The sequence below is a fragment of the Rhinatrema bivittatum genome, chromosome 16, assembly GCF_901001135.1.
Source record: "Rhinatrema bivittatum chromosome 16, aRhiBiv1.1, whole genome shotgun sequence".
In the NCBI taxonomy this organism is placed as follows: Eukaryota; Metazoa; Chordata; class Amphibia; order Gymnophiona; family Rhinatrematidae; genus Rhinatrema; species Rhinatrema bivittatum.
The window spans coordinates 30,604,168-30,618,807 of record NC_042630.1 but is presented as its reverse complement, the minus strand read 5'-3'; the positions used below and the strand labels follow the sequence as shown (position 1 = coordinate 30,618,807).

Below are 14,640 nucleotides of genomic sequence, written 5' to 3'. Positions count from 1 at the left end.
TGAAATCCCTGGGGGCCATTGTTCTGGTCCCTTCAGAGGAGCGCAGGGCTGGCAGGTACTCCATCTATTTCATAGTCCCGAAGAAGGAGGGATCCTTCCGGCTGATATTGGATCTCAAGGCAGTCAACTGAGCGCTTCAGGTTCCCCGATTTTCGTATGGAGACTCTACGTTCGGTCATTGCGGCTGTCCACTCAGGAGAATATTTGGCCTCTTTGGACCTGACCGAGGCGTATCTTCACATCGGGATACCCAAACGCCATCAGCGGTTTCTCCGGTTCATGACCCTGGGGGAGCATTATCAGTTCCAAGCTCTTCCGTTCGGGTTAGCGACAGCGCCTCTGGTCTTCACCAAGGTAATGGTAATTGTAGCAGCGGCACTACGGCAGGGGGGGGGGGAGGATCTTGGTTTATTTATTTTATTTTATTTATTTATTTATTTAAAGAATTTTTATATACCGGGGGCACGTAGCAAAACATCACCTCGGTCACAGTTGTAACATAACATAGCAAATAGCTTTACAATGATATACAATAACGGTTCACAATATAAAATGATTATAGTAGCAGGCTTTACAAAAGATTATTATCTGCTTGTAAAACTATATATAAGAGACTGAAAATTAACTATATACAAGGGAGGCGAGGTGCAGTCAAATTTGACTGATAAACATGGGCAACAGTAAAGGTTTGGGGAGGAGGGGGGTGGCGGGAGAGAGGGTAGGGTGAGCGAAAGGGAATATGGAATGGTAACATTGGAAACAGTAAGGTTAGGGGAGGAGGGGGGTCGTAGGCGTGCGTGAGAGGTAATGTGAGCAGAAGGGAATATGGAAGTAGGAGGAGGAGGGAGATGAGAAGGCGGGTTCACCCATACCTGGACGATTGGCTCATCTGGGCCAAATCGGAGCGCCTCTGTCGGATAGCAGTGAGCAAGGTTCTCCTCCAGCTCCAGTCCCTTGGTTGGGTGGTCAACTTTGCCCAAGAGCTAGTTGATACCCATCTCAGGTTCTCAACTTCCTGGGAGCACGCTTCGTTACCTCGGTAGGCAAGGTCTTCCTCACTTGGGAGAGGAGGATCAAGTAAGTGGCGCAAATCTGTCGGCTCGTGTCCTTACCCCTGCCCGTAGTATGGGATTATTTGCAGGTACTTGGTTCCATGGCGTCTACTCTGGAAGTGGTTCCCTGGGCATGGGCGCATATGAGACCTTTGCAACGCGCATTGCTTTCTCGGTGGGATCCGAAATTGGAGGAGTTCCGCCTGCCTTTGCCACTGATGGAACCAGCCAGGTCCAGTCTCGATTGGTGGTTGATTCCGGCCCACTTGTTACAGGGGATGGACCTGGAGGAGCCGCAGTGGGTAATAGTCACGACGGATGCCAGCCTCTCTGGTTGGGAGCAGTTTGCCAGTCACAATCCGCTCAGGGTTGTTGGACAAGTTATCAGGCGAAGTGGTCAATCAATCGATTGGAAACCAGGGCGGTACGCCACGCATTTTTCTCCCTCTGGTAGCTCAGCGGGCGGTGCGAGTCTTGTCAAACAACGTGACGACGGTTGCCTACATTCAACCCCCAGGGGGGAACCATGAGCCGGTCGGTGGCCTGGGAGTCGAAAGGCTCATGACGTGGGCAGAGCGACATCTGGTCCGGCTGGCGGTCTCTCACATAGCCAGGGTGGACAATGTGCAGGCAGATTTTCTCAGCCGCCAGCATCTGGATCCCGGCGAATGGGAATTGTCCGCAGCTTTCCGGCTGCTCACTCGTTATTGGGGGGTCTCGCACCTCGACCTGATGGCAACTCTGACAAATGCAAAGGCACCCCGATTTTTCAGTCGTCGGAAGGAGTGGATGCTCTCGTTCTTCTGCGGCCTCGCGGCATACTGCTGTATGTGTTTCCGCCTTGGCCACTAGTGGGCAAGATCGTGCGTCTGATAGAGAACCACGGGGGAGGGGGAGGGGGGTCTGTCATTCTGGTAGCCACAGAGTGGTCCCGAAGGCCGTGGTTGCGCATCTGATCTTGTTGGCGATCAACGGTCCGGGCGTCTCACCCACCTTCCGAATGTAGTTCGACAAGGTCCAGTATTTTTCGATCGAGCGGATCACTTTTGTCTAGCGGCCCTGGCTTATGAAAGGCAATTGAGGAAGAGGGGATATTCGGATTCAGTTATTTCTACCCTCTTGCAAGCACGGAAATCGGAGTTTTCAACTCTTGGTGTCAAGGTTTGAACGCACCCCCACGTCTGGCTTCGGTATCACACATTCTCTCCTTCCTGCAGGAGGGACTGATGAAGGGTCTAGCTTGCAGTTCTCTCTGGGTGCAGGTCGCGGCACTGGGTTGCCTGCGGGGCAAGATTGGGCTTTCACTGGCAGCTCATCCAGATGTGTCCCGTTTTTTTTTAAAGGGGGCCAAGCATTTGCGCCCGCCAATACGACAGATTTGTCCTGCCTGGAGCTTGAATGTAGTTCTCAAGGGCTTATGTGGTCTTCCTTTTGAGCCCCTCTGGCAGGCTACGTTGAAGGATTTGACACTCAAGACTGTCTTTTTGGAAGCCATTACCTCCGCACGGCGAATTTCAGAGCTTCAAACTTTGTCGTGTCTGGATCCGTATCTTCATATTTCGGATTCTGGAGTTTCGCTGTGAACCGTTCCCTCCTTCCTGCCCAAGGTGGTATCGGATTTTCGTGTCAATCAGACGGTAGAGCTACCGGCCTTCCCGAATTTGGATACAACTTCTCCGATGGATAAGGATCTGCATAGGTTGGATGTGCGCCGGGTTCTCTTTCGCTATCTAGAGGTGACCAATGCTTTTCAATTATCAGATCATTTGTTTGTCTTATTGAGTGGGCCTAGATGGGGACACAAGGCATTCAAAGCTATGGTTGCTAGGTGGTTGAAGAAGGCCATTTCCTCCACTTATCTTTGCGCTGGGCGTGCCATACCAGAAGGCTTGAAAGCGTACTCTACCAGATCTCAAGCGGCCTCTTGGGCAGAGAGCCAGTCGGTCTCGCCACAGGAGATTTGTAGAGCAGCCACTTGGAAATCATTGCATACTTTTGCGAAACATTATCATGTGGACGTCCGGGATCCAGAGGTCGACTGTTTTGGCAGCATTGTTCTTTGTGCGGGACTCTCCAGATTCCATCCCAGTTAGGGCAGCTCTGGTACATCCCAGCGGTCTGGACTGATCCTGGTACGTACAGGGAAAGGAAAATTGGTTCTTACCTGCTAATTTTCGTTCCTGTAGTACCAAGGATCAGTCCAGACGCCCGCCCTTGGGTTTTCTGGAGAGTCCATTTTTTCTTCTTACCTCGGCAGAGTTCTTTACAGACATAGGAAGGAATCTTCTTGATTGATACGTTATCTGGCGGTACGTTTTGTTTATTTTACCGCGCACATTGTTGTAGCCACTGGTTGTTATATTTGGGGATTTGTTCTCCTTTATTGGTTATTCTGCTTTGATATCGTATATACTGAGGGATCGCAGGTGGCACACCAGGTTAAGAGGGGTGCCTTTTCAGTTTTTTCTCTGACTCCCTCTGCTGGAAGGGAGACACAACCCAGGGTCTGGTCTGATCCTTGGTACTACAGGAACGAAAATTAGCAGGTAAGAACCAATTTTCCTTTTCAGTGTTGGCTGCTTTACAAGTTCACAGTCAGTCTGGCACCTAAAGTACTGATAGAGCAAGAGGTCTTTGTTGTGGTGAACAGCAGAAAGAAAACCTGTTATGTAATTGATGTGAATGGAGAGCATTTTAGCAGTGCCACTTTGTCCCAGTCCCTTTTTCTTCAGATTTGTTGATGTTTAATAAATGTTTCCACTGCTTTCCACAAGCCTCTTTGAATGAAAGTAATGACAAAGTTACTGGGTTTCTCCTAGGACAAGCAGGAGGGTAGTCCTCACATATTGGTGACATCAGATGGAGCCCAGCACGGGAAACTTTGGCACACTGAGCATGCCACTATACATGCATCCATGTGAGGTCTCTCTCCAGTCTCTCCTTTTCTGCGGAGCTACTGCCTCGCGGTGGTGGAGCTCGTGCTCTCTTTTGTGGAAAAAGTTCAATAAAGTACATTTTTTGCTCTGCACTGGGTCTCTTTCCAGTTCTCAGTCTGTTTTTCTCATTAGTTGGTGAGTTTTTCCTCTCCTTCGGTGGCTGCTGGTTGTCATGCCCTTGCGGTCTTCCGTGCACATCAAGGTGGCGTCGGGCTTCTGCAATGTGCAATCCTGTACCTGGGGGCATCGCATGATGTTCAGGGGAGTCATCTGAGCACAGATGACTCCAAAAGGCCGTCGAGCCAGGCCGGATAAATGGAGAAGGTTTTTGGTTCGGGTAAGTCCGACCGCCCTCCACCTCAACATCGATGCCATTGACACCAAGGACTGGGGGGAGCCCTTCGTCATTGACCCTTCAGTGGCCACTCCTTTCTTGAGTCCTTCGGGGTAGAAAGGCTCTGGGGATTGACCTTTGTCAGTCTCCTTGAAGTCACGGACTTCTGGATCATCATCCTCTGCGCCAGGGAAAGACCAGGCTGAGCACCATGGGAATTCTTGGAAACACCATCACCGGTTTCCTTCCTCACACGGTGCTAGACTTGGGCTGGCTATGGTGCTTGCCACCTCATCCCCGAAGAAGCCCTTGCAGGAGGAAGCCCCGTCCTCCTTGGAGTCCAGTGGCTTAAGGCCATCCACACCGATCTAGATGTCAGGCACTGAACCCCCTTGGTGTCCCGAGGAGGAGCTGGCCTATCCTCTTCTCTCTCAGCCTGCCTTTTCAGCAGAGGCTTTCGAAGCGGAGCTGGAGCATCTGGTGCGCCTGGAGGTGAAACACATTTTGCGCGACGGAGATTGTGCTCCGGTGTCATCACTGATGCTGGTGCCGGTGCCCATGCTGATGTCTGGAGTTGAACCTAGTTGGATTTCCTCGACGTCCTTTTCTATATCCTCCCAACACAGTTGTTGCTGGCACACCACGATGCCTCGGTGGCCCGTTGGGCACCGAATGTAAGGTGTCCGAACCAGTCCTTGTTGGAACTCCTCTGGGGATGAGGGGCCATCTGTGCCTTCTGCACCACTGGAACCCCCTGTGCTTACCATGGGAGCCCATGTAGACTGCCTCCACACTAGGGTCTCCAGACCGCCCAAGAAGCCCGGTTTCAGATAAATTTCTTGGAGGGAGCTGCAGGCGATCCGGTATGCACTGTGGGCCTTCCAGAATCGCCTGGCCAACCACATTGTTCTTATTTGGACAAACAACCAGGTTGCCATGTGGTATATCAAAAACAAGGGGAGCACCAGATCTTTCCTCCTCTGTCAGGAGACAGTACAGATCTGGTCCTGGGCTCTGGCTCAGGGGATGTTGCTCAGAGAGGTGTACTTGGCCGGGGTTGAGAACTCCCTGGCAGACAGGCTGAGTCGCACCTTCTGACCTCACGAGTGGTCCCTGAAGCAGGAGATGGTGGATCGAATTTTCCATCTCTGGGGAACCCCGGACATGGATGTTTTGCTGCCTCCCTGCAACAGGAAGGTTCCTCTGTATTGCTCCCTGTCCAGGGTAGACAGCCAGCCAGCTTCGGATGCCTTTGCCCTCCACTGGCCTCTTATATGCGTATCTCCACTCCCGTTGGTTGTGAAGACTCTCTTGAAGCTTCGCCAGGACCAGGGGACCATGATCCTCATAGGCCGCCATTGGCCGAGACAGGTTTGGTTCCCTCTCCTATGGGGAGCTCTCCCAGCAGGGCCTAATCCATCTCGGGACTACCCTAGACCTCTTCACGTAGGATCAGGGCAGGCTGCACCACCCTAACCTCCGGGCCCTGACCCTCACAGCCTGGATGTTGAGCGGTTGATCTTGCAACCTCTTGACCTCTCAGAGGAGGTGTCTCGTGGCTTCAGGAAAGCCTTCCACGAGAAAGTCTTATGCATTGTAATGGAGGAAGTTTACCATCTGGTATGAGCAGAAGAATCTCGACACCCCCCCACCCCCCACTTCTGCCCGATCCGGGACCTCCTGGTTTATCTGCTGCACCTCTCGGAGGCTGGGCTTAAAACAACTCCGAGTGCATCTCCGTGCCATAGAGGCTTACCACCAGGGGGTGGATGGTTTACCCATCTTGGTGCAACAGATTGTGGGGCGGTTCATGCATGGGTTACTTCAGCTGCGGCATGCCCTACAGACCCCAGTGGTGTCCTGGGACCTTAATGTAGTGTTTGCTCGGCTGATGAAACCACCGTTTGAGCCGCTGCACTCCTCGACACTCAAGTATTTGACTTGGAAGGTCATATTCTTGGTGGCAATCATGTCTGTGTGCAGAGTCGATGAGCTGCACGCCTTGGTGACTTATCCGCCCTACACAAGATTTTTCCATGACAGGGTGGTTGTACATACCCATCCTAGGTTCCTGCCGAAAGTGGTGACAGATTTCCATCTTAACCAATCCATCGTCCTGCCTACTTTCTTCCCTAGGCTTCATTCCAACCAAGGGGAAAAGGTGCTGCACACACTGGATTGTAAGAAGGTCTTAGTTTTCTACCTGGACCGGACAGCAGGCCATAGGCGCTTTGTTTCTTTTGACTCCAACAGGTTGGTGGTGGCTGTGACTAAGCAGACTTTTTCCATCTGGCTAGCGGATTGCATCTCCTTCTGCTATGACCAGGCGGGACTGCAGCTGGGGGGGGGGGGGGAGGGTTTCACATTGCAGCTCATTCGGTTACAGCCATGGCAACTTCGGTGACTCACCTGCTTGCAGTTCGAATGGGAGAGATCTGCAAGGCTGTGACATGGAGTTCTCGCCACACCTTTGCAGCTCATTATTGTCTGGACAGGGACAGCCACCGGGATAGCAGGTTCGGCCAGTCTGTCCTCAGGAATCTTTTTCAACTGTGAACTCAACTCTTCCTGCCTAAGGCCTGCATTTTGGGTTCAGACTGTCCCCTCTGTGACCACCAGCACCTTTGTCGTTGTGTCCGTTGGCACCTAGTTTGGTGTCTGTTGGTCTCATTGGTTTTTGGGTCCAGTCTGTAGCCAGGGATTCACCCATATGTGAGGACAACCATGCTGCATGTTCTAGGAGAAAGCAAAGTTGCTTACCTGTAGCAAGTGTTCTCCTAGGACAGCAGGATGTTAGTCCTCAGGAAACCCGCCTGCCACCCCGTGGAGTTGGGTTCTCCTAGTTTGTTTTATTTTTTCGTAATCTACTTGTGAGACTGAAGAGAGACCCCGTGTGGATAGTGGCATGCTGGGCATTCTCAGTGTGCCAGTCAAAGTTTCCTGTGCCAGGCTTCATCTGATAATGTCACCCATATGTGAGGACTAACATTCTGCTGTCCTAGAACACCTGTTACAGGTGAGCAACTTTGCTATCTGAGAGATTGTGATGTGTTTATCACCTGATTATTTTAATATGCTGTACCTTTCAGATAAAGCAGGGGGGAAGAAGTTCTCCAAAGATTTTGAAGAAGCAAGTGCCAAGCTTGAGGAGTTTGTAAATGGTTTAGACAAGCAAGTGAAGAATGGTCCGTCTTTAATGGAGACCCTTGAGAATGCTGGAATATTCTATGAGGCTCAGTATAAAGAGGTTAAGGTGGTAGCAAATGTAAGTACATAGCATCCCATTGGGGAATGGGATTTGGCAATTATATTTTAAACTACTCACATGTATGGATTACCACCAAGGTACTGGCCAAATGGCATGAATCAATTCACCATACACACACATTTCTGTGATCCCAAAGAGACAAATCTGAACTTGGAAGGTTTTCTAGTGCTTTCTGTCTTTTGCATACTGGAGCCACGTACAGATTTGCTTTATTACTCCCCGGTGAAACTTGTGCATCTCATGTGTCACTGGTCGTCATCACAGTTTTAACAATATGTAGAGATGCAACTTAATTTTCATCATCCTTATAAACCATGTCTACAAAACATCTCCTCCTGACTCGGTCTGGGCAGCTGTGTTATCCAGACTACCATTCCTGATTTCAGTAAGCAAAAAAATGCATGAGTACTTAAGCAACTTACTAAACTTACCAGAAATTATAAATCATTCACATTCCCTGTACGTACCCGGATCAGTCCAGACCATGGGTTGAGCCTCCTGCTCAGCAGGTGGAGACAGACCAAAACTGAAAGGGTATCCTATATCAGGACAGAGCCTACCCTGCAGCCCTTCAGTATTTGTCTCCATCAGGTGGAACAGCTCACCCTGTGGTTCCCTGTTTGCCTTATTCTTTGTCCCTTTTGGGGATTCTTTCTACCTTTACTTCTAACGCTGTTTGGATCAAGCAAGTATTTATCCTTTGATTTAAAAAAAAAAAAAAGGGAGTTTGTTTGAACTTTGTGGATCACGTTCACAGGAGACAGTCCCTGTCTCCTTTCTCTTGTGGGAGCCTAGGGGGGCTTTGCCCTTTGTTTTATATAGCCTAGGCTCCCTATTCCCGGTGGTCCTCTGCTGCAGGGGTGGAAATTGGTGGTGCCAGTCACTCCCCCTGTTCAGCATTTCTCTCTCTCTCCCTCCATAATTTTCTCCCTTCACTGGGATGATTTTTTCTAAGGCTGCCTGCATGGATTCTTTCCCCCCCTGTTTTGTAAAAAAAATAAAATAAAAAATAAATATATATAGAGAAAGTTCTCTACATTACTTGTAAAGTTCTGCAGCCTCTGAGAGAGTTTAGGAGCGTGCAGAGTTCAGTCTCTGCCTCCGCTCCTTCAGCCCCGGTAGCCCAGCTGATTTTGTGCTGCTCCTCCTCCTCCACTTCGGGGCCATGCCACGATCCCCACTCTGTCTGGCTTGTAGGGATTCCTCCTTGCGTCTCTCTCAGGAGGGACTTTGTTCTCGCTGTTTGCCGGGGGGGGGGGGGGGAGAAAGGTTCCTCAGAGTCCCCGATGCCCTCAGGAAACCCGATCCAGGCTTTCTAAACGCTTAGCCGCGCTGTTCCCGGGCTGTCAAACCGCGGGAACGGTGGCCATTTTAGGTTTTTCGGCTGCTTCTTTTTCAGAGCAGCCTGAGCCACAGGACCTGATTTTTTTTTTTCCAGAGCCCCGCCCGATTTGAGTCCTGCGCACTCTCCTCTTGCAGGTCCTGACCCATCCCCCCAAACCCCCCCCCCCCGGGGGGGGCGCTAGACCCCGTTTTTCAACTGATTTTGTGCTTTTACTGCACAAATCTTATTTGGCAAGTTTACAAGAGGAAGTGGACCCTCCCCCCCCCCCCCCACGGCTCTCTGTTCCTCCCTCCCCTGCAGCTCCGGATGGGCAGGGGTCGATTCGGGTTCACGTGGATCCGGGGGCCCCTCCATCTCCCCCACCGGGCCCCCCTGCCTGCCCAGGACCCGGATCAGGACCCGGATTTGGCTGATGCCCCTCTCCCTGGAGGGGGATCCCCCCCGGGTTCTCCACCTCTTCCGAAGGGAGGAATTGGAGCCTCTTCTCCCCTTCATCTCTCAGGAATTGGGGATTGACTGTCCCCCCGTGGACGAGTTTTCGGCGGCGATGCCAGCTTCCTCAGACCCAGTTTGGCGGGGCTTACGGCTCTGCCGTGCTCCTTTCCCTTCCACCCTATGCACAAACTAATGCTCCTCAGGGAATGGCAGGCCCTGAGTCGGGTCTTCGGATCGGGAGGGCCATGGAAAAGCTTTATCCCCTCCCGGAGGAGTGTTTAGATTTATTGAAAATGCCTAAGGTGACTCTTTTGTGACGGCGGTCACTAAACATATCACCATCCCAGTGGTGGGGGCTACAGCCTTGAGGGATGTCCAAGATCGTAAGCTGGAATTCCATCTCAAGCGCATTTTTGAAATCCTGGCCTTGGGTGTTCGGGCGTCGATTTGCAGCAGTCTCATGCAGCGGGCAAGCCTTAGGTGGGTCCAACAATTACTCGGCACCCAAGACCTCCCGTTTGCAGAGGCAGAGGAGGCTAACAGGTTAGAAGGCACTATAGCTTATGGGGCGGATGCCCTATACGACTTGTTCCGGGTGCAGGCGAAGGCGATGGCTTCGGCAGTCTCGGCCAGACAGCTCCTCTGGCTCCACCACTGGGTGGCTGATTCGTCATCCAAGGCACAGCTGGGAACTCTCCCTTTCAAAGGTAGGATCTGGAGCAGCTTATTAAATCCTTGGGGGAAAACAAGGTTCATAAGTTGCCTGAGGACCGCCCAAAACAGGCTAGATCCTTCTTCCCTACTCGTACCTGCTTCCAGGGCCAACGTAGATATCAACCAAGAGCAAGGGGCGCCTTCTCTAGGGGAAATTCCTCTAGGTCCCAGTCTTGGCCCCAGTCCTTTCGAGGCCGTCGGCCCTTCCGAGATGCCGCTCCCCATCGTCCTGTGCCCAAGCCCACCTCCCAATGAAAATCCATCAGTCCATCCCTCCGTTCCCAACTTAGGTGGTCATTTGTCTCTGTTCATGGAGGAATGGGCCAAAATCACATTGGACAAATGGGTCCTCGAAACCATAGACAAAGGCTACGACTTAGAGTTTGCTCGCGACATCCCGGACCTGTACATGGTTTCTCCGTCCAGCCACCGGAAGCGGGCCGCTGTGACTCAGACTTTTTACCAGGCTCCAGAGGCTGGGGGCCATCCTCCCGGTCCCGGTGGCAGAACATGGCGCAGGCCAATATTCCATCTACTTTGTGGTCCCAAAGAAGGACGACTCTTTCCGTCCCAACCTGGGTCTCAAGAGGGTCAACCGGGCTCTCAAGGTGCCCCATTTCCGGATGGAAACCCTTCGGGCAGTGATAGCGGTGGTCCATCCCGGAGAATTTCTGGCCTCACTCGATCTGATGGAGGCCTACCTGTACATACTGATCCGTCCCGAACATCAGAGATTTCTCAGGTTCCACATCCTGGGCCAACACATCCAGTTCCGGGCCCTGCCCTTCTGTCTCGCCACGGCACCACGTACATTTACCAAGGTGGTGGTGGCGGTAGCCCTTCGGAAGGACGGTGTGCTGGTTCACCCATACTTGGACTATTGGTTAATCCGGGCCAAGTCGGAGACCCTATGCCGCCAGGCGGTGGACCAAATACTTGTTCTTCTCTCGTCCCTGGGATTGATCGTCAGTTTTTCCAAGAGCAATCTCCACCCGACCCAGGTCTTGGAGTTCCTGGGGGCTCGCTTCGATACCCGCGTCAGCAAGGATTTTCTGTCGGATTCGAGAGCTTTCAAGCTGATGGATCAGGTTCAGAGCTTCTTCTCCATGCCTCTTCCCACAGCGTGGGATTATCTGCGGGTCCTGGGGACCATGGCTTCCACGATCGACTTGGTCCCCTGGGCATTTGCACATATGCGTCCTTTACAGAGGGCTTTGCTGACCCGTTGGCAGCTGGTATCGGAACAGTTTCAGGTGCAGCTCCCGCTTTCCGACTCTACCATCAGCGTCTTACAATGGTGACTTTCTTTCAAGCACCTCCTTCGTGGAATGTCCCTTCGGACCCTGCAGTGGATGGTAGTCACAACGGATGCCAGCCTTTCCGGTTGGGGAGTGGTTTGCCAGTACCAGACCATGCAAGGACACTGGTCCCCAACTCAGTCTCTCTGGCACATCAACCGCCTGGAGACTTGTGCGGTTCTCCTGGCACTCAAGGCATTTCTCCCACTACTTCGGCGACGAGCGGTCCCTGTGCTCTCGGACAACTCTACCACTGTGGCATACATCAATCGCCAGGGGGGCACCAGGAGTTGACTGGTGGCCCTCGAAGCAAGTCGGCTTCTCACGTGGGCGGAGCGACATTTGGACTGCCTCGCAGCTTCTCACATTGAGGGCAATGAGAATGTTCAAGCCGACTTCTTGAGTCGACAACGTCTGGATCCAGGCGAGTGGGAGTTGTCTGACGCCATGGCCCTAATCATCAGCAGGTGGGGTCCCCCGCACCTGGACTTGATGGCAACTCTGAACAATGCCAAGGCTCCCCAGTTCTTCAGCCACTGGAGGGAACACTGTTCGGAAGGGGTGGATGCTCTGGCCCCTTCCGTGGCCGCACGACTTTCTTCTCTACGTATTTCCTCCTTGGCCCCTCACAGGGAAAGTGCTCAGACGGATAGAGCTTCACAGTGGTCCGGTCATTCTTGTAGCTTCCGAGTGGCTTCGCAGGCCGTGGTTCGCGGACCTAGTCAACCTCGCGTCGGACTGTCCCCTTCTCCTCTGCCATCTTCAATACCTTCTCCGCCAAGGTACCGTATTTTTCGACCAGGCGGATCGCTTTTGTCTTGCGGCTTGGCTTTTGAATGGTGAAGGCTGAGAAGGAGGGGGATATGCTGAGGATGTCCTCTCCACTATTTTGCGGGCTCGCAAAACTTCTACTTCCCTCGCCTATGTCCGGGTCTGGAAGGTTTTCGAGCTGGTCTTTGAGGAAGCGGGCGTTACGACACGTTCGGCTCCAGTCTCGCTAGTCCTCTTTTCTCCAGCGTGGCCTCTCTAAGGGTCTCTCCTTTGGCTCACTCCGTATACAGTTGTCTGCCCTGGGTTCTCTCTTGGGAAGCCTCGAAGGCTACGCGGTTGCGTCTCATCCGGATATTGTCCGTTTTCTCAAAGGGGTTAAACATTTGAAGCCGCCATTGCGTCCCACTTGTCCCTTGTGGAGTTTCAATCTGGTCCTTTGGGCCCTCTGTCAGGCTCCTTTTGATCCCCTTTGCCGTTCTACACTTAAGGACTTGATGCTTAAGGCTGTGTTTCTGGTTTCTATTTGCTCCGCTAGACGGGTGTCTGAGATCCAAGCGTTGTCTTGCCGCGAGCCCTTCTTACGTTTCTCGGACTCCGGGGTCTCTCTTAAGACGGTCCCATCATTCCTTCCAAAGGTTGTGTCTTCATTTCATGTCAATCAGTCGGTGGAGCTCCCCGCGTTTTCTCCTACGGACATTGCGAGCCCTGGCGGGGATGATCTCCGCCATCTGGATGTGAAACTCGTTCGTATGTGTTATCTGGAGGTGACTAATGACTTTCGAGTATCGGATCATCTCTTTATCTTATGGAGTGGCCCCAATCGGGGCAGACAGGCCTCTGACTACGATATCTTGCTGGTTGAAGGAAGCGATCTCGTCGGCTTACATCTGTCAGGGACGTCCGGTCCCGGAGGGCCTTAAGGCCGATTCCTTGCGTTCTCAGGCAGCTTCCTGGGCAGAAAGCCAGTCTGTCTCCCTGCTGGAGATATGCAGGGCAGCTACTTGGAAGTCTCTGAATATTTTTGCTCGACATTACCGCCTTGATGTTCAGGCACCAGTCTTTGATTCCTTTGGGCGGCAGGTACTTTGAGCGGGACTGTCAAGGTCCCCCACCCTGTCTAGGGAAGCTTTGGTACATCCCATGGTCTGGACTGATCCGGGTATGTTCAGGGAAAGGAAAATTAGTTCTTACCTGTTAATTTTCGTTCCTGTAGTACCAAGGATCAGTCCAGGCGCCCTTCCCTTTCTTGTCTTCCTTTCCACTTGAAGATCCTTATACTATTCCTCCAATGCAGTATCCTACATTGTTCTTTTCTGTTCTATGTGTTCCTTAATAGGAGGCACCGGAAGCATCTATGAGATGATTTTGGGCATTTATGCAAGAGTACATGCACAGAGTTCATTTGCTGTTTTCTCTTGTTTCCAATTTTCAGAGTTCTCTTGTTGTTTGCTCGAGTTCTTCTGTTACTTGCTTGTTCCATGGTGTTTATTTCTCTGCTTTGACAATGGTTATACTGAAGGGCTACAGGGTAGGCTCTGTCCTCATATAGGATACCCTTTCAGTTTTGGTCTGTCTCCACCTGCTGGACAGGAGGCTCAACCCATGGTCTGGACTGATCCGTGGTACTACAGGAACAAAAATTAACAGGTAAGAACTAATTTTCCTTTTCTTTATAAATTTGAGGCACTGGAATGTAAATTTGCCAGCTGTCACTCTGCATTGCGTTCTGTTGTCCTTGAGCTGTCTGAAAAGCTCACTCTTTTGAGAGATATGATCTCATTTTTCTAGCTGATAAGACACACTTTCATAATGTTGTAATTTATTTTTACATTTATAGATCACCCAATTCTCTCATATCTCAGTGATTTATAATTTCAACAGACAGATGATATAATATAATTGGAATTCCCTGTACATACCCAGATCAGTACAGACTCCTGGGTTTTGCCTCCCTTAAGCAGATGGAGACAGTTTTACTGACACTGCCACATAACCTGGTGTGCCACCTGAAGTCCCTCAGTATTTCTCTGTCTCCAGTCAATGGTAGAAGTGCAAAACCTGCAGTCTGAAAACTAGTTAAAAAATATATATATATAATAGTAAGAGAGGGAAAAGGAAAGAAGATTTCCTCCCACAAGGTTGGCAGGTACTTGTGGGACCATCCCTTTCTGGTCCTGAGGTGGACGAGCAGGGGGTTGGGGACCCTTATTTGGCTTGGTCCTTTTGCCACTAGGGTTATATAACTGGTGGGGCCAGTTCCCTCACCCCCAGGAGGATGTCCGGAGCCTGCTGCCCATCTTCAAGGGAAGTGTCCTTACACTTTTAAAGTTTAAAAAAAAAAAGGGGGGGTTACCTGTACGTACCCAGATCAGTCCAGACTCCTGGGTTTTGCCTCCCCTCCAGCAGATGGAGACAGAAAAAGACTTCGCGGACTCTGTCCTATACCCCTGAGGTGCCACCTAGTGTCTGCCAGTATTTTTCTGTCTC

General features: G+C 51.5%; 1 protein-coding gene across 3 annotated transcripts in view; it reads left to right on the top strand.

Annotated features, from left to right (window-relative positions):
• RPRD2 (regulation of nuclear pre-mRNA domain containing 2) overlaps positions 1 to 14,640 on the top strand; it is a 146,092-nt gene that overhangs the window by 117,167 nt on the left and 14,285 nt on the right. For all 3 annotated transcript variants that reach the window (XM_029580678.1, XM_029580679.1, XM_029580677.1), the window contains one exon: positions 7,412 to 7,587. In XM_029580678.1, coding sequence (XP_029436538.1) covers positions 7,412 to 7,587 — 176 coding nt within the window. The remainder of the gene's footprint in view (positions 1 to 7,411; positions 7,588 to 14,640) is intronic.